General features: G+C 42.0%; 1 protein-coding gene across 4 annotated transcripts; it reads left to right on the top strand.

Annotated features, from left to right (window-relative positions):
- The first annotated feature begins 216 nt into the window (after window positions 1–216).
- On the top strand, window positions 217–16292 carry qki2 (QKI, KH domain containing, RNA binding 2). 4 transcript variants are annotated; one of them, XM_054599126.1, is made up of 9 exons: window positions 217–684; window positions 3162–3310; window positions 4462–4578; window positions 8120–8263; window positions 9959–10046; window positions 10271–10552; window positions 11588–11611; window positions 12245–12322; window positions 14314–16292. In XM_054599126.1, exons 1-9 carry the CDS (start codon window positions 246–248, stop codon window positions 14334–14336), a joined length of 1344 nt encoding a protein of 447 aa, XP_054455101.1. In that variant the 5' UTR covers window positions 217–245; the 3' UTR covers window positions 14337–16292. The 4 variants fall into 4 exon arrangements, with proteins under 4 accessions (XP_054455101.1, XP_054455102.1, XP_054455103.1 ...); XM_054599127.1 differs by having other exon boundaries at window positions 12248–12322; XM_054599128.1 differs by lacking the exon at window positions 11588–11611 and having other exon boundaries at window positions 12248–12322.
- Window positions 16293–19694: the final 3402 nt, after the last annotated feature.

The raw sequence follows: 19694 nt of genomic DNA on the forward strand, positions 1-19694 counted from the left end.
CATACTGAGGACGTGCGTGTGTGTGTGTGTGTGTGTGTGTGTGTGTGTGTGTGTGTGTGTGTGTGTGTGTGTGTGTGTGTGTGTGTGCGTGTGCAGGAGAGGCGGAGGCTCTGTCGGGGACGAGCATGAGCCCTCCTCCCCTGAGAGAGCGGCGACGCGCGGCGCGCCCCTGACAGCGTGCTGCTGCTGTACTGTAATCATATGATCCGACACAGAGCACCGACACACCGGGAGGACAGCAGCTCATGCATCATATAAATGTGTCCAAGAGTCCTCTGAAGTCTCCACCAGAGCCAAACCACAACTCCTCTCACATAAAGGAACTTTTTCTTTTTCTTTTTCTTTTCTGCAAACTCTGGAGAGAGTTTGGCACAAGTGCGCATTTTTGGAGACCGTCGGGCTCACAGGACAGGTTCCAGGCTCGCAGAGAGGAGGTCATCGGGTCAGAGGCCGGTGGGGAACCTCTGGGTCGCATCTCTTCAGTGTGTGTGTGTGTGTGTGTGTGTGTGCCCAAGTCGGTTTCCTCAGAAAGCCTCAGAGCCATGGTGGGGGAGACAGAGGTGAAGGAGAGACCCAAGTCCAACCCGGACTACCTGATGCAGCTGATGAACGACCGCAAGGTGATGAGTTCGCTGCCCAACTTCAGCGGCATCTTTACGCACCTGGAGCGGCTGCTGGATGAAGGTAACCCGGGTTATGTTGTGTTTATCCCTGTTTTTAATGCTTTAAACACCTGTGCCACGCTTCAGAGCAAGGTGTCTGTTTTATTGAGTGTTTAACATCAAACCAAGGAGTCATTAACTGTTCGAATCCCGCCCAACTCCAAGAAAACAAACCCCATCCTATCAAAAAACACTGAAATATGTTAATGATAAATTATTAATCCACCTAAAGTTGCTTCACACTGAATTCCCTAATAGAGATGTGGTTGTAAAATCAAAATGAAAGTGTGAATAGGATGTTTACTTTACCTTCAGTCACATCTTAATTCTGTTGAGAGCAACAGATGAGCACACACACACACACACACACACACACACACACACACACACACACACACACACACACACACACACAGAGACGGGCAGTTGGTGATGGGAACAAACAGACAGTTGTTAGTCTTTCCCAGTGACCTAATGCGCAGGCTTATGTGAATGCTGCAGCCCATCCCTGAGCAGGAACGAGAGCCTGTCACTGTGTAAGATCATTTATCGGAGGCTGCGTACATGAACAACTTATCAATGCACCGCACTTGTTGATATCTACAACAATCCCTGCAAGCTCTTCAGAAAAACTAAACTTTGGCATCACATCGTTGCAAAACAAACCCCCCGAAAAAAGTGGCATTTGATTTTTTTTAAGTGCACCCTTTGAATGTCAGCTACAGATGTGTGTTGTTGATCCACATCAGGATCACAGAGGTCCTGACTTGGTGCTCTGTGACAAGTCTCATGACGCAGCAAGGTTGTTCTTCTACCAGACGACCTCTGCAGCCTGACAAATAGGTCAACCTCCCATCTCTGGTCGTGTTCGTGTCGCAGACTGACAGCCGGGCACATTCATCCCTCACCCACGATTATGTGACACCCTCGGTTAGAATGAAAGGCATTGTACCGTGCTCATTTCCAGCCTGGCTGTATCTTCTGCTTGAGTAATGTGGACAAGGGCACAGCACCAAAAAAAAGTTTGTGCGGAGGTAATAAGAAAGTCTGCCAGTGACACACACTGTCAGGGTGCATGTTTGTGGCATATTTGGAAACACTGCGGTGGAGTCCGGTCTATATATACACCAATGACAGGTTGAAGTGTTGAGATAAGGCCTGCTACAGCTCCCCCACTTCATCTTTCTTTCCTTTGACTCTCTTGTTCTTCTTTCACTTCTCAATTTCCTCCCTATTTAAACTGACATGTGACAAAAGCTCTGCTTGGCTGTGCAGATTTGTTTGTGTATGTGTGTGTTTTTTAATTGTCACTTTTGGTGGGTAACTGGTCAGAGTGGGTTATTAGAGGATCATCATTGTCACTGTAGTTGCGGCTTTAATTATAGGATCCTACTGTAGTTATTATGGTCAGACTTATCACTGTCAGAGCGGGGAGACATGCCTCTCAGCCTGCTTAGGTCAGATGATATTTGTGCGTCGAGGCAGTTATTCTGCGATGTGAGTTCAGGCCGGGTGTCTGTGTGTTTGTGTCGCATGTGTTTGTGTAGTGCAGTAGTCGGTTATTATTGTGCTAGCGTGTCATTACAGAGGCATCAAAGGCTAACATCGGTCATTGAGACAACACTAAACAAGCAGACAGGCAGACAAACATGGTCTCATTTATGATGTTGCTTCTGCTCCAAACTTAAGCCAAAAACGTCATCGTTTAAGTCATGTTTTAAGCCAAAATGCCAACAATTCAGTGGTTGCAGCTTCTCCGGGGTGCTTTTTCTGTGATTTATATCATTAAAGAATGAGTATCTTTGAGTTTTGGATTGTTGCCAGACCAAAAAAAGACATTTAAGATGCCCTTTTTTATACCAGAACGTTTATCAGTTAATCAAGAAAATGTTGTGAAAGTAGTATGAGCACTCTCGCTTTGTAAGCATTTGATTTCTGTGCTTGTTGAATAACCTGTTCTGTACTACAACTTCGTAGAGTAGGTCACTGTGACCCCCGCTGACATGTATGTTTTTTCCTTTTGTCATTTACAGAGTGAAATGGGAAACAGTGTGTGTGTGTGTGTGTGTGTGTGTGTGTGTGTGTGTGTGTGTGTGTGTGTGTGGTGTGTGTGTGTGTGTGTGTGTGTGTGTGTGTTGTGTGTGTTAAACACAGTTGGAGAAAGAATTACAGAGAGAGAAGTTGTCGGTAATAGAGGAGGCCTGATTGCAAAGCATTCAGTGGTTAGATTCTACATTGTGGTGCAGAATGCTTGTGACCGTCTTCCTTCCTCCCTGTGTGTCTGTCTGTCTGTCTGTCTGTCTGTCTGTCTGTCTGTCTGTCTGTCTGTCTGTCTGAATGTCCATCTGCTGTCACACTCAGAGCCTCCTGTAATCCTGGTGACCGTGACTCATCGCTCTGAGAGACGTGACACTTGCGGTTGCTCCTTGACACATTTCAATGGACGTCTTTACTCAATCCTGCTCAACTTTACTCCCTCTTTCTGTCTCCGTCTCCCAGAAATCGGCCGGGTGCGCAAGGACATGTACAACGACACGGTGAACGGTGGCATGTTCAACGGGCGCGACATGGAGGAGCTTCCCGAAGCTGTCGGCCCCGTGGCTCAGCTGCAGGAGAAGCTCTACGTGCCTGTCAAAGAGTACCCCGACGTGAGTGGGACCAAGCCGTGACCTTTGACCTTTCAGAAGAGTTTCTGTGTACTTTAGCAGGTCACTTTATCTCCCCTTGGTTACCGAAGGGCTGCCAGAGTGTCACTGAGGCTTTTAATCACAGCTTTACATTTTATCTGGAAGCTGATTTCATTCTGAGATCATCTGTGCTCACACCCAATGATGTAATCTAGACCTATTATTGATCAATAATGAGCCGTGGCCAGTGATTCCAATAAGATAAAAATTCATAATTAACAGTAATATTTGAAGATTCAGATTTGTCTTTCTCAAAAAGGCAATACTCCCTGACTGCGTGATTACATTCAATTACACCATAAATATTAACACCTCTCTTAAAAAGTTGGATTAAGTCTTTTCCCCTAAATATAAAGATAAGTGCACCGCTTTAAGTGAAGAGACCAGCACACTCCTGCTCCCGCCAAGTACAGTTAAGCGCTTCGATATGAGCGTCGTTGATCCAGATTGAATAGCTCACATGATTTTCTCCATGCATCAGCTCGCCAATCACCGAATACAATGACAGGCTGTCCTCACTCACATGACAGGAGGCTAACGGGACACCCACACACACACACACACACACACATTCTGGAAAACGGTTGAGATCAAAGTTAAATTTAGAGAGCGGTTCCTCTATCTGGATTTTTCGGACAGAGTGTAGGGTCATCGTTGAGCCTGCAGCGAATATGTTGCAACCGAAGATAACTTTAGGTCAAACTTAAGTGGAGTTAGAAAAGTAGGAAGGGTCTGGAGAAATGCTTTGAGAGACAAATGTCAGAGGCGGAGTGATAGTGGCAAGGAACACAAACACAATCGCACACATACACACTCACAGAGGGGCAGCTGTGTAGTTAATCACTCAGTCTTAGTGACAGATAAGGTTAAGAGAACGGCGCTGTCCTGTTATGCCGCCAGCTCCAGCCAGCACCCATATAATGAGCTATTTCTGTCTCTCTTAGTCACACATCACAGATGCACCAACATCACACTTGCAACACATGCAAAATACACACACACACATTGTAAAAAGACAGTCTGAGAATGTGTTGTGAAATATGTCAGTCTTCCTCTTCAGGCCTTTTTTTCTTACTATCATGTGTGTGTTTGTTTGTTGCTCTTTTGTGTAGTTTAACTTCGTAGGGAGGATCCTGGGCCCACGTGGACTGACGGCCAAACAACTGGAGGCAGAGACCGGCTGCAAGATTATGGTGCGAGGAAAGGGCTCCATGAGAGACAAGAAGAAGGTAAAAAAATAAAAAAGTCACAAAAACACACATATTTTCATTGTCAGGGTCCTTTGTATGGCTCTGTAACAGACCATGAGAAGTGAGAGTTAAAAGAGATGTTTGATGCCACTTTTGTGTTTGTATGATAATTATGAAGCTGCAGCCATGCGACAGTTAGCTTAGCTTAGCATAAACACGGAACGTAGGGGAAACAGCTAGCCCGGCTCTCTCCGAAATCCTTAAAGTCTTGTCTTTTTGGTTAAAGAAATAATCCCACCAAAACATTTTTTCATCCAACTATTAAGAACTTTCTTCTCAAAGTCTGATTGATCATAAAATTGTTACGCACAGAAACCTTGCACATCGGGGCCAAATGGTTTTCATTTGTCTATTCGTTGGTAAATTCACAATACAAGAAACTGAATTAATTACTGTGATGCAATGGATAGCGCTCGTCCCAATCAGGGCTAATGAATGAACATTAGCAAGAAGCTATCGTTAGCGGCCCTGAGCACAATCACTACTGTCTCATCTTCCGTACATCGTTTGCATTGCTATCGTCCATAAATCCATCTGTTCTGCAATCACCTGCTTACAATCTTTAAATTCTGCATCTCTATTCTTTACTCTGTTTGTTGTAAAGTGCTTTCGTCTGGGAGACAAACGAACAAAGTGAATCTAAAGATGTAGCTTATAACTTATCAGATGCCAGTTTGGATGATGACATTTGCATTTATGGTGTCTCTGAGTGGTCAAACATCTCTGACAGATGAGAAAAAACAAATCTGTTCCGAGAACTGTAAAGACGCAAAGATCTTCAGTTCGGAAGCAAATAAGCAATTTTCACAAAATGACTATTTGTTCCTTTAAATAGCTTTTTTTCTTTTCCCAACATCCAGTCGTTACCATTCATTTTAGCATGGTCTAAAACGTCGGAAACTAGGTGAACATTATGTCTTCTTCCATAACTGTCAAAGTTACATTCTTGGTGTGACTCACATTGATCTCATTTTGAGATACCACTCAGCAGTAACAAAACAATAAAGATTAGGACACGATGTTCAGATGCATTTGAGAGGACTTTCAGCAGCTTTGAAATGAATAGATTCCAATCTGCAGGATGAGAAAGATACAATCAGAAATGTAAAATAATCATGCTTTTGGAAAATAGAGTCTATGTGACTGAAACATGCAAAAAACTTTTGTAGCTCGTAGTATTTAACTCTCTAACCATCCGTCCATCCGTCCACTCATCCATCTATGCATCTATCAATCTATCTATATATCTATGCATTGATCCATCCATCCAACCAACCCTTTCTCTCAAAATTAGTTTTTGGTTGTCAGTTTTTCATTCCTGGTGTTCGGTCCATCTGTTCCCCCTTCCTCTCCCCTGGTGTCTGCTGTTGGACGGAGTCGCCTCAAGCTTTTCCAAACGGCAGGTGGAGCAAGTCCAGCATTCCTCCCCCTCCCCTTGTTTCTCTCTCTCCAGAACATTCCCTACCCCGCACGCCCCTCAGAGAGAGAGAGAGAGAGAGAGAGAGACAGACACACAGACACACACAGAGACAGAGAGGAAGGAAAACAGAGACACAGTGGGAGGCAACGGGGGAGAAGGGAGAAAGATGTTGACTTTTGGTGTTTTTCAAAATGATACATCTCACTTGACAAAACATCAGCAGAGGATAGAATGTCCCAGCAGGCATTACTGAGTTAAAAGACTTCATGATTTCAGTTTGAACTTGGGCTACGACTAACAGTTCTTTTCATTTGACTGAGTTTTGTGGTTTAAATGATAGTTCAGGCTATTAAATGTTATGCTGTACTCGACATTTTGCAAATATGTGTATTTGCTTTCTGCCGAGAGTTAGATAAGAAGATTGACACCACTTATTCTCCCATTCTCTCTGTTTGAATATGAAGCTGCGATCAGAAAGCGATGCTTAGCTTAGTTTAGCATAAAGGCTGGAAACAAGGCTGGGAAACAGCTGGTCTGGCTAGAAAGTCACTCCGCCTTGCCAAGAAATAGTTCCAGTGCATAGAGGTCAGTTTATGCTCAAACAGGGGTAGATCTTACGACACAATATCTAACCACGATGGAAATTAAAAGTTTATAGCTTATATGTTTAAACGACCTCGATCAAAGATGGAGTAAAAAAAGCCTGCTCTCACTGAGTGGGGGAGACGTAATATCGTTAAAATATGGAAACATTCACAGCGTTGCACTGGTTTATACACATAAAAAGTGACAACGCTAACATGCTGATGTTTAGCAAGTATGGTTAACATGGAAACCATCTTACTTTAGTAAACATTAGCATGCTAACATTAACTTATTATCACTAAACACAGTACAGCCATAAGTTTTGCAGGTATTTAACTATTAATGAAAGTAGTGGACAAATTGAAATTTTGATCCAATGATTGAGCTAAAGGAGAGTTAAGGATCACCAGACTTATGAAGATTTATCCTCTGAGAACCATAAATGTCTTGTCAAATTTCATGAAAATCCATTCAAAAATGGATTCATCCCTAGAGCCCCTAGAGTTATTGTTCCCTAAAAACAATAACTAATGTATCACAACTTCCCAGATCCCAAACAGACTTTCTTCAAATTGTTTATTTGTTTAGCTTGCAAAAGAAACAAATATTACAATAATCTGAAAAGAAGCAGATTCAGTTTGGGTTTGGAACACAACGTTTTTCAAAACTGACAATTGCAAGAGTAACTTTGTGCACCTGTTATGTTGTATGAACAACAGATTAGGAAACCAACAAACAAGACCAGCAACAGGGTCAATATTTTAAGTTTAGCTTACTAAATGATTATTCAGTCCCAATTATTAATATTGTTCAGAATGTTATATTTATTTATTTGACAAGGACAATGTACAGATTTTTAGCTGTACCAGAGTTAGCTTTACATTACATCTGCAGTCCCTGGACAAGGAACAGATAAAAACATCTCTGTTAAGAATGAACACTTTCATAACACAATTACAAGACAGGACATATTCACTATACAACAACAACAACATTAAGGCAGCACAACAGCAACCACAAGATTTCACAAGATTCAGTATAGGCGTTCATGTGTGACGGGGTATGATGACACAAGATTGTGTTGATTTTAAACATGATTTCATCTTGAATTTTAAATAAGAAAGCTGCAGTTTATCAATTAATTGACGGTATATTCAGCACTAGTTTGGTTTTGTGTCAGTGAGAGATTAAAGAAAGGGATAGATGAGAAAGTGGAGAATGGTGTGATTTGGTGGGGTGTGCCTCCAATGAAATGCAACACCAAACTTGTGTAACCATCGTAGAGCAATTCGGTTATTTCATGAGTTTGATAACAATTCCAGAGCTGTATTGCACGACCTTGAGCCTTGTTCGTCTGTGTGTGTCTGTGTGTGTGTGTGTGTGTCTGTGTGTAGTTTGAGGGCGATCCAAAAGCCGAGCCAAACTAGAAGAATAGTGAAATCCTGTTCCCTCTGTGCCGGTAATGGACCGAGCTTGTGTGGTGCATTCAAACAGAGCTTTTAAAATGTTTTTCAGGAGGAGATGAACCGAGGGAAGCCCAACTGGGAGCACCTCAGCGAGGACCTCCACGTCCTGATCACAGTGGAGGACACACACAACCGGGCCAAGATCAAACTCCAGCGGGCCATCAACGAGGTCAAGAAACTTCTCGTGCCAGCTGTGAGTATCAGTCCCGAAAACCCCATTGGACGTCAAATATTATGGTCTGGACTGATGGAAAAAAAGCTGCGTGTGACTGGATGAGAGTTCACAGTGTTGGTATGCATGGAAGGGGGGAAGGGGATTGTCAGTCCAAAAAACTGTGTGTTTGTGTCTTTTTTTTTTTTTGTGTTTTTTGTGTGTGTCTCTGTGTGTATGAGAGAGTATGTGTAAGGGGTTAGGGTAATTAGGGAACACGTATAAAGGGGTTTCCATGGTAACCCCGGGTTGTTTGAAAGGCTGAGGGAATGAATGGAGGGTCTGTTCACTTGTTCTCCCCACTCCATCACTCCTTTCACTCGTTCACAACTCACTTCATTCCCAACTACTGGCTACAGTATTCCTTTTTCTCCCTGTTCTTTTTTTTGTTGTTGTCCACACAAGGGGACATTTTGATTGCACTCCTCAACATTTCTCACATTCTGCAGCCCACCTACATCCCCCCTACAGACACACATACATGCATAAACATATGAGGATAAAACAACACTGCACATAGCTACACAAACACACACACACACACACACTCTAAATCTCCCTGTTTTACACACAAGCACAAAAGCACATATTTTGAAAATCACAAGGCTCCTTCCTTTTTCTTTTCTCGGCATTATTTGCAACAATAGAAACAGACTGAAAAGACCAGCAGGGGGATTTCTAATGCAGCAATCAGGCGTCACTTCCACTCTAATCACAGCTCGGTATCAGAAAACCCAAGAAGTTAAAGTGTAGGAAGTGTCTATAGGCAATCAGGAGCTGAGCACCTGTTCATTTATGTTTGGAAATGTTTGTGTGTGTGTGTGGAGGGTTAAATGAATGATATGAGTTAGTTTAACCCGGCCGACCTTGCTGGCCGACTGTAAGTCAGTCGAGCTTTTCACCGAGCTGTAACTGGAGCTGAGAAGTTAAATGTGTCCCGTGTGGTGGAGTGGCCTCGTACAGAGTCTGGTCGTCTTCGTTTCTGACAATGTTATTATTAGGTGTGTGACACAATCAATCGCAATCTACTGCAGTCTGCACAAATGAGGGCATGACAGCTAAAAGTTAAATGTATATAAGATTATGGAGTTTTTATATTTGAAAAAATGATATCAACTGATTGCCAAAATTAAAACAAAGGTAATAAATGTATCTATGCTAAAATTGCACAAAAAGTGACCTTTAAGTTCTCTATTCTCTTTAAGAATATCAATTTGAATTGGGACAAAAACTTAAAAATGTTGCCTGTTACATAAATAATATGTAAACCAACTTCAAAAGTAAATTGTAATCAAAATAACACTGCAAAACTGGTATTTTGAGGGATTTTCTATCAAATCAAAGAATAACCCTTGACACAACTTTGTAGGATAACTTTCCATCATCTGCAATATCTATGTGTTTACAGAAAGAAACTGTTTTTAAAAATTGATTTTGGAAGTTCTTAATCAATATAAAATCTTAAGAAGATTTAGACGACATCTACGAGCTTACACAAATACATTTCAAACAAAACAAAACCCTCTTCGCCCTCGTATCATAATTATCGTCAGCATACTGTAACATTTGCTGACTGTTTGAACCCGACTCCCACAAAAGTTAATTCATTCCCTTGTCAAATGGCTGAATGACTGTCCTGGCTAAGTGAGCTGATTGTGCTGCTCTGCCCTGGTGTAGGCCGAGGGGGAGGACAACCTGAAGAAAATGCAGTTGATGGAGCTGGCCATTCTCAACGGGACCTACAGAGACGCCAATGTCAAGACGCGTAAGGATGACATCATAGTTAACATGTGGAGGCGGGTTGGTGGGTGACAAAGGAGGGGTCTCGGTACAGGAGTCCACTGTATATATGAACAATGCCTCTGTTCCTCCTGTTAAATAGACTGTTTGTCCTCTGCTCTTCTCCCCTGTCTATTGTATGTATGTATGTATGTGTGTGTGTGTGGGTGTGCGCATACTTTCGTTGTTGTATGTTCGTGTGCCGAGCAGCCACCGGCTTCCAACTAGGGACACCTCAGGCGCCTCGGATCATCACCGGCCCGACGCCCGTGCTGCCTCCTTCCCTGCGCAACCCCACCCCCGTCAACACGCCGACCATCATGCCTCTGATTCGTCAGATCCAGAGCTCCGCCCTCATGCAGGGAGGCAACCCGCACCAGACGCTGATGCAGCAAGGGCCCGAGTCTGGAATCATCTACACGCCCTACGAGTACCCCTACACACTCACGCCCTCCATATTGGAATATCCGATTGACTCAACTGGAGTTTTAGGTATTTGGAGATCAAACATTCATCAATTCTTACAGAGTCAATGGATGTATTATGAGAACTGGATAGCGGACCCCAATGGAAGTTGCTCACCAATCGCGTACGACAAAAAACCTCTCCGTTAGTCCCTGTCCCAAAGAAGACCACGCACAACAATACAAACACAGTTCTAGACTAAGTTCAAAATATTTCAATATTACGTACAAAATTAGTCATAATTTGGTATGTTTACCTTTTTACATATGTGTTTTATACAGTAAAGTTCTGCACTGGAACATTGGCCCAAACAGCCAATGTACCAACAGTACAAACATTAGCTATAAGCTAGCTAGCCACAGAAGCAAAGATTGCATGTTTGTGTTTAGCTCAGCCTCTGACTGAACTGACAATTCAACAAAAACTCAATCCCTCCCTTTCGTCTCTTTACGTTTATGAAGCAGATTAATTAGACAGCGGGATATTATATATTCACATCTTATCACGTTAACTCGTAGATTTTTTATGAGGTCATGCTTTCATTTGACTCAACTCAACCTCACAGTCTACACAAAAGTCTGGTTCTGACCAATTTGGGAGCCATATTTCATCCATTGCTTACTGTTAGCTCGCAAGGCTAAAGCCACACATTGGCTTTCCTTCTTTTTTTTATTTATTTCATTTTGTACTTCTGTAACACACAATTTAATTTACAGAATTAACATATTGAACAATAGGACAGGACCAGAGAGACATGAAAGAAGAAAGGTGTGCATTTGTGCTTAAGAAATATGACGCACACAGAGGACAGTGTCGCAGAAATGTCTTTGCAAGGAGCATTTGAAAAAATAGCCCAAACTGAGCCAAGCCCGAAACTTTCCGCATCTTAACAGCCCAAACTGTTATTGACGGGTTGGGAAACAGAACATCGCGACAGCAAGATGTTTTTCTGTTGCAGTACCACCGTTTTCCACTGGGGGCAGGTTGGCAGCCATATCCAGCTCTTGTAATACATCCGCAACATATATTGAAGAATGCAGAAGCTCATTGCTGGGCTAACAGTCCCTTCTTCCTGTGTTTTTGCAGGTATGGCTTTCCCAACCAAAGGCTAAGCGATAGCAACCCTTCCTAGCACACACACGGACTGGCTTGCAGAGACCCCCCTCCAACACATACTTGTCCCACAGAGCAAACACTCAAAGTTTGCTTATACTTTAGGATGACAGATTCCTCGACAGTCATTCTGTAGTCAAGAGTCCATTCCTGTTCATTTCCTCTTTGTATTAGCAGACTAGTGTTGTGGTGTGACAGCTATTTAACTTCTTTTAATAGTTCAGCTTCTGCTTGTAATTTTTAACACATTTTAGTGAACCAATAGATATTTTAGCGCCGCTGTTTGTGATTTAATATATGTTAAAGCTTGTTTTAATCACAGAGCTATAGAGTGACTTTGCTTACAGCCGATGTTGAAACTACTAGTGAAGCTTAGTGAGAAATTAGTGGTTTGGATTAATATTTTCTTTAGAGAACGGAAGACCAAGAAACAACAAGAACTCTGTCTCTTGGAAGTGAGATGTTTTGATTTATTTTTCACCCTCAGCCATGAACACTTTGTAAATTCCTGGCTTCACTGATGTTGGTGCCATGGGTGGACTGTTTGATGTCTTTCTGATGAGTAACCTTCTGTGTTCTGTTTTGGGCGATGTCAATGGCTGTTAGCAGGTGCCATGACCACTAAGGTACGACGCCACGACAAGAGAATCCATCCTTACCAAAGGGTAGTGACCCCAGACAGAGGTTAGTTAGCTCACCAGACACTTTATGTGTATGTGTATGTGTGTGTGTTAGTGTGCGTGCATGCAGACCGATGGACCAATTTCAGTTTACGTGCGTCTGTAACACACGGCATGCCTTAAAAAATAAAAAAATAAAATAACTGCGTCAGGCGAAAAAAAGGGTCACACGCTGCAACGGCTCCGGTGTAAAATGTGAAACGGAATTTGTTGCAGTGAAAGTGTAATAAGTGAGCGGATCGGGAGGAACCATGTAAATGTTGACAGCTGCAGCGGTTATCTTTGCTCGCCTGGTAGATAAACTGGACGGCTTGCAGGCCGGGACCCTCTCAATTAGAATGGATCGCTCCGTTCATGTGACTCGGTCCTTGTGATTTGAAGTCCTCTCTCAGAACCGTTTTCTTTTCTTTTTTCGTTGTTGTTTTTATCTCTTCACTACTACTTTTGACCCTACGAATAACTGTGGGAAGTTTTTATTTATACCCAACTTCATTCCAGTAGATTTCCACAAATGTTTTTTTAATTAAACCCTGTGTTGTGCCCAATGACTATATGACACTTAAAGTAACAGTGATTGTCTTCTCTCTCAAGGTCATTCAATTCAATATGATCTTTGGTCTTTACTACTAAAACACAGCATGTGATAACTACTGAAGTCTGTGTTACAAGCTCTTTTGTATGAAATACTGTTTGTGGTCTTATCAGTCGCCCACTGGACTTTATCATTGGGGCTGTTTACATCTTTCATATATTTCCTAGCCAGAGGGGTGCTGTTACCATGTATTTAGCTGCAAAATAAATTTGTATATAGGGATTTTAAGGATTTAAGTGCTTATATGAAGCTTATGGAACAAGATCGCTTTGAAAATACTTGTAGTATTTTTTTTGTTTTTTTAGTTTTTTTAGTTTGTAAAATTTTATTTTTGTTTTTACGATACGCTTTTTATAGATGAAGTGTCTCCATGTAAACTTCAGACTTTTGTTCAAGGTGTGTAGCTACTACTGTTTTAGTCACCGCGATAAAGGTGGCAATGAAGGCAGTGTTTTGCTCTGTCTATTTAAGATGAGGTGACCTTCTCGATTCACAGGCCTCGTGACTGTTTTATGCAATAGAAAATGGACTAGCTAGCTACATTATATGTGTGTGTGTATGTGTGTGCGTGTGAGTGTGTGAGAGCGGTGGTGCTCTTGTTGTACACGATGGACAAAAAACACTAAAAGGCAATAAAGATGACTATTGAAAAAAAATCTCTAAAGAAAACCAAAGCCTCTAAATTCTTGTAGTTAGTCTGTCTATTGTTAAATTGTTTCTTAAGTCCCTCTAAAATCACCATCTCTTAACCTCTCATCGCTATCTCTTATGGTGCCTCTTTGCTTACTCTAGTCCTTAGGTGCTCTTCTAATACTTCATAGCAAATAGATCAAACCATAATCAATAATCAGTTAATCACGACTGTTAATCATCCTGATTTTACGCCTGCTGCTAAACAATAGCTGGACTTGTCAGTAAGTGAAAGTATTTCGAGGCCCAGACACTTCTTTGTGGACATAAAGGTCACTCTCTCACCCACATGAAACCATGCTGTCTCCCTCTCTGTCCGTGGTTTCACTGTCTGTCTGTGCTAGCCCAGCTAGCATGAGTAGTATCACTATAGCAGCGGGCACTCAACAGGAGGGGCATCTCCTGAAGCTTAACCCTGCAGACGCCTTCATGAGCACACGGGAGCATCGCTAACCCGCCATTCCTTGTGTCATCACTACGGTGGTTGATGCGAGTCCTTCTGAATGGTTCTGCGGGGGCTCATGAAGGTGTTTGTGCAGCTCGTAGGTAGCGCCCCTCATGCTGTGTGACTGCAGTAGATCTGCCTTGTTGTCATCCTGACGCCACTAGCTGACACTAATCTCTCTTCTATCTTTTTTCTTTTTATGTCCCCTTTTATGTGCCCTTTTTGTTTCCTTTTCCACGTCTGTCCGTCTGTGTCTGTCTAACTCTAGCTGCCACGGCAACTAACCCATGACCCCTTGACCTTCTGACCTTTCCGCCCACTGATGACCCACCCATCTCTGCCCGCTGGCGTGCTCATTGGCCCGCGGCCCCCGTCACTCACCCAGCTCAGCCAACCAGACCAGCACATCCCGGCTGCTTCTGTCTAACCAGCCAACCGGACGACAGCGATCATGGGAATAAACCTCAAGACCCCGCCCTCCACCAAGTCCTAACCTAAACTTTACCAAACGTGCCTTCCTTTCGAAAAGCCCAAAGCCAGTCTGAGCATCTTTTTACAACCAGTCGAAATCCCAATCTGTAACAGGTGTTGCAAGCATAACCAGTAGACTTAACTGGGGCCAGGCCCGAAAACTGATGAAGAGCCCCTAAACCCATCCCTGGCTGTGCCAACCCCCCCCCTCAGTCTATGTGATGCAATAATAATGACTCTATTAATACCATGGTAACTATACTGATAATAATGGTACTTATCCAGCGCAGAAAACCTAAAAAACTAAATGAGATATGTTGAGATTTTGAAACGTCTTTCCTCTTCGGGTACCTCTTACTCCACTTTTCTGCACACTCTTTCAGGGGGAACGCTTATTTTCAGGGCCAACCATTTTAAATCATTTATATATCAAAGCTGGTGTTATGATAATGATTTATTAACATCACTGGAACCACATGTCGGGGTTACTAAAGTTGTAACCCCAACATGTGGTTCCAGTGATGTGTTTAAAGTGTCACTAATTATTTAAAGAGTGTCTGTTATTTTGAGAATCTTTTCCAATTCTCCTTGTCGTGTTTGAACAAGGAAGAAAAAGTAAAAATGCAAAAGGTGCTCAGAGGGGAAAAAGAACAAACTGGAATCCAAAATGCCAAAGTATCTCTTGAGTTTTTCTTAATAGGTAAAGTATCCCAATACTGAGTCAACATATGCAGTGTAAATGCCAAGTCTGAACGGAGCAGAGCCGCACACACACAGGAAGTAGGTTGCACTTCTTTTGTCTAAATCCAGACGACTTACACAACGATGCCTTTGCCTTTTTCACACTAAAGTATTGTACGAGCTTGAACAACAGTGCCTTTATTTATTTGAGAGCAATGGAACAATGTTACGCCTAAATCTTTTGCTACCACATCGTGGGTTTGAGCCCAGCATGAAATTATGTCCTTTGGGTTTATGCAGATTAATTGTCATTTGCATTTGATGTCTTTACACCCATAACTCTTCTCAATTCAGATTTTAGTGCCAAAAAGACAGAAAAAAGTAGCTTATTATAGTTGAAAATGCAACACAGTAAAAAAAAAACTACCATGTCTGAAATGTATATGTGAGGTTCGGATACCTCAAGAGAACAGTGTTATATTTTATCTATTTCTTTTGTTTGTTTGTTTGATTGTTTTGTTGGAGATGAAGTCGTCCATTTCTTTATTTCTACATGAGTATCCTCGTATTCAGAAGGTGTGGTACAGTTATGCACACACATACACACAAACCAACTGATGCCTTGATGTAAAAAAAAAAAAGAAGAAAAAAAGTCATGGAGCCGTAACATCTGTAACAAGTTTATAATGTATTTTTATATTCTATTTTGTACCTGAAAATAACATTAAACGACCTTTTCAGATAAGAACATTATGCCTTATTACGGAGAGTAATTGGATGATTCTAACTATCCTTCATGTGTCATGAGTAATTATGTCCTGAAATACTGGAGTCTCTCATGTCCTCTGTATTAACTTGAGCCTTTGAGATCAACATCGCTTGCCTTCTGTGCCTTTTGTATTCTATGAGTGTGACAATTAACAGTGTAGTAAACATTAATATACTCTTCAGTGCCAAGGTTACTAACTGTTACCACTTCTGTGATTATTAACCACTTTAATGGTATCTGTCTTTTAAAAACAAATTACATGTGTGTCTAAAAAAATGCAAAGAAAAGATCTGTGTTGAACTATGAACGTTTTAACTTTTAAAGTGAGCAGGAATAACTCTTTGTACACTATTAAACTCATAGTTGTTAAACTAACAAACTTTGTTGCTTTTTCTCTGTAGCCCCTTAATTATGCAAATCAGCTTCCTTTCTGCATACTAATCACCAAACACGCCTTAGAAACTGAACGGGGGAAAGAAACCCAGGGAAAAGGACACAACATGTTTTTTTCCCACTTCTCCTTTTCTGCACTCTGTCTCTTGTTCTCTATACTCCTGCTATTTAAGTAGACATTACACACAGTGATGTGTGTAATAAGAGAGAACAAAACACACCCAGCTCACCATGGTTTCTCAGAGGCATGCACATGTATAACAGAGGAAAAGAAGGGGAGGGCTGGGGCTGGGGAATTAAAGGGAAATTGATTGTGCAAGCTCGCCCTCAAACATCTGCAGAGTAAATATCACACAGTCTGTCCCTGAAGTCTGAAAACGCACCAACGATAACCTACGTTGTGTGTCATGGTAGCTACATCTGTGTTAATGAGGCTCCTTTTTCTCAACGGGTGCACTTATTAAACGTTAAAATATAAAGAGGGGTTGTGAAATCTGTGGGTAATTGGAGCCTTTGACACTTGAAGTTCCCTTTAAACTGCACATTTAAGGTTTCACACGCCAAAGAAAAAAAAAGAAGAGGGTGGGGGGGGAAATCACACGGGGGGTTTTCTGTGGTGAATGCAGCAGTGGGTGGCTCATTCGTCCTCTCACTGCCCTTCCTGCCTTCATTGTGGAGTTGAGGGGTGATATTGAACTTCGGGTTTTGGAGTTGAGCCGGCTCTGTGGCCGCCACCCCAACACCCCCGATCACTGAGAGAGAGAGAGAGAGAGAGACAGAGAGAGAGGACAAAATGTGACTGCTGCTTAAAATTCTCTGGACAGGAAGAAGCAGAGTGGAGTTATATAGCGAGAGAAAGTAGAAGAGAGGCCGTGTGGATGTGTAAATGGGCGGAGGTGCATGATGTGTGTTTGGGTGGGTGTGTGCTCTTCTCTGTTTTTCCTGTTTTCAGTCAAGTTTCTTGCTGTTTTTATTTTTTTTGTCTCCTAGTCTCGTATGAAACTCTCTTCAGGCATCTGGTAATGTATTCTGCAGTCAGCTCTTCACCATTGCCAGCACTGGGGCCCAGAGCTCCCAGTGCTTACAATCAAAGTGTGGTTGTGTGTGTGTGGGAAGTGGGGAGATAAAGAGAGAAAGTGAGAGGAAAAGACAGGTTGATTTACATTACTATGTATGCACAGCATTCTCCACATAATGAACCGCTCCAGATTCTCCCCGGTTGGTAAATATTTGATGGGCCGAGCGGCGGAATGATTTTAGCCGAGTCCTATAAGCTGCTCAAAAGTTGTATTTCAAACCCCTTTTCTCCCTTGTCCTCTTCCCATGTAAATAAGGCCAACTCCCCCTAACTCCGCACACCCCTCTGAGGCAGTTTAAAGACCCAACACTGTCTCCTTGTCTCCTTGACAACCAGCATACACTGGGGTCCTGTCGTGGCCTCTCTGTCTTTTGTGTTTGGGAGCTCAGAGAGACAGAAAGAAAGAGAGAGAGAGAGAGAGAGAGAGGGAGGAAATGGAGGATGAAAACCGGACGAAAAAAGATAACAAGGATGACATCACAGCTATTTTATGCCACAACTGAAAATTTGGTTTGTAGCCCGATGATGATGAGGATGGTGATGATGATGATGATTAGCCAGAGGCACAAAATGGGTGGCAACTTAGTGTGAGAGTGTGTGACCAGAGTTAGAGAGAGAGAGAGAGAGAGAGGAGAGAGAGAGGCCCATGGCTGAATGGGGCATTGTGGGAAAGACAGTGGGCACACTGGGCAGTAACACAGAGAACACTAACTCACAGATCATGCCAGAGAGTCTGAAAACACCCACACTGGGCGACAATGGCAAACTTCATCGCTCCACTTGGCCCCGTCTGAATACACACATACAATGGCAGAATCCAAATAAGATGCTCTGTTATTTGTGAAATTCAACACACTGAATTCCTTCAGTGCCTCTCGTCCCTTTGACCGGCGGCAGATGGCTGGGGCTGCGCCGCATAAGATGTGCGTGTACGTGTGCACGTGTGTGTGTGGTCTTGCCTTCCTGTTGCATCATGGGTGAGCAACCTGCAGGTTTGTAAGGTGAGAAATGATGCATCCGCAGGCTCCACAGGGGTCATGTTTATCAAAGCAAGCTCTACCTCTCTACTTCAAGTGATGCAAACAGTCCAAAAAGTCCAATTTGTATCTGTTGGGGCTGAGAACAAATCTAACTAAATAATTAAATTAAAGCAGGAGTCACTGGAGGGAGGACTGGGGAGGATCAGAACCAACTGGTTTGACTCTCATGTTGCTGGTCTGTTTTTTCTATCAGCTCTCTGCTGCCTCCCTGTGACACTTGTGACGAACTCCACTATTTTATCTGACAATATGTATAAACTGCAACAGGTGTGCAGCAAAACAACCGTATGATGGAGCTGAGACAATAAGGCTTAAGTTAATTTAGTTAATACCAAACATTCACCTGTACCAGCTTCATAAACATGAGTGTTTTGGAGGGCTTTTGTGTGTTTATTACAGAGATGTAAGAAAGGTCCCAGGTCAGTCTCAAGATATAGTTGGTGTCGCCCTATTTCTCAGTTGTATGTAATTGTCAATAACTTTCAATTTTGAACTATTGAACAGAGTAAAATAAGCAATTTCAAGACTTCACCTTGGGTTCTGAGAAATTGGGATGGCCATTTTTCAACATTAATCACCAAAGAATAATATTCATAAACATAACAAATAGTTACAAAATGAGTTGTTACATTAAACAAAAGATGTAATACATTGCTTATCACCCCATATTTCCCAAGGCTAAATAATGAATGATAGACATGTTTATACATCCAGTTTCAAATCCAATTTCTACAGTAAAGTAATTTTTTCTGCAAAACAAACACTGAAACCACTGAACATTTTGTCTTGTTGTCACTCTGTCAGCAAATTGAACATTTTCAGTTTTACTCTTCTCACTTACTGTATACAGTAAATATAATGTATTGATGGGTAATGAAGGAGAAACTGTGATATTTACTGATTAACAAATATCAAAATACTGCAGAACAGTTAAAATATATGTACTATTGGCCTTTTAATGTACACAGAATACTTTATATTTGTATTTAAAGTATTCATTCAAGGTGTTTGATATTCATGTATTTTTTTTTTTTATGTTTATGTTCTTCTAGACATAAATCAAGGATTTGTACATGCTTCTTGTAAATTCATTGTTTAATGTTTTTTTAATTGAGATGATAGTAGGCTATAAAAAATGGATACCACAGACAGTTATTAAAAGGCTCAAATAAAATGCTATAATTTGAGAATCTGACTCACTCAACGTAAAGTTAGAA

This window comes from Anoplopoma fimbria, chromosome 5, assembly GCF_027596085.1.
Source record: "Anoplopoma fimbria isolate UVic2021 breed Golden Eagle Sablefish chromosome 5, Afim_UVic_2022, whole genome shotgun sequence".
Taxonomy (NCBI): domain Eukaryota; kingdom Metazoa; phylum Chordata; class Actinopteri; order Perciformes; family Anoplopomatidae; genus Anoplopoma; species Anoplopoma fimbria.

Coding starts and splice junctions, on each gene's coding strand:
- qki2 (XM_054599126.1), top strand. CDS start 246: ATGCATCATATAAATGTGTCCAAGAGTCCTCTGAAGTCTCCACCAGAG. Junction 11,612..12,244: donor TTCTTCCTGTGTTTTTGCAG/GTATGGCTTTCC, acceptor AATGGCTGTTAG/CAGGTGCCATGACCACTAAG. Junction 12,323..14,313: donor GGTAGTGACCCCAGACAGAG/GTTAGTTAGCTC, acceptor GTCTAACTCTAG/CTGCCACGGCAACTAACCCA.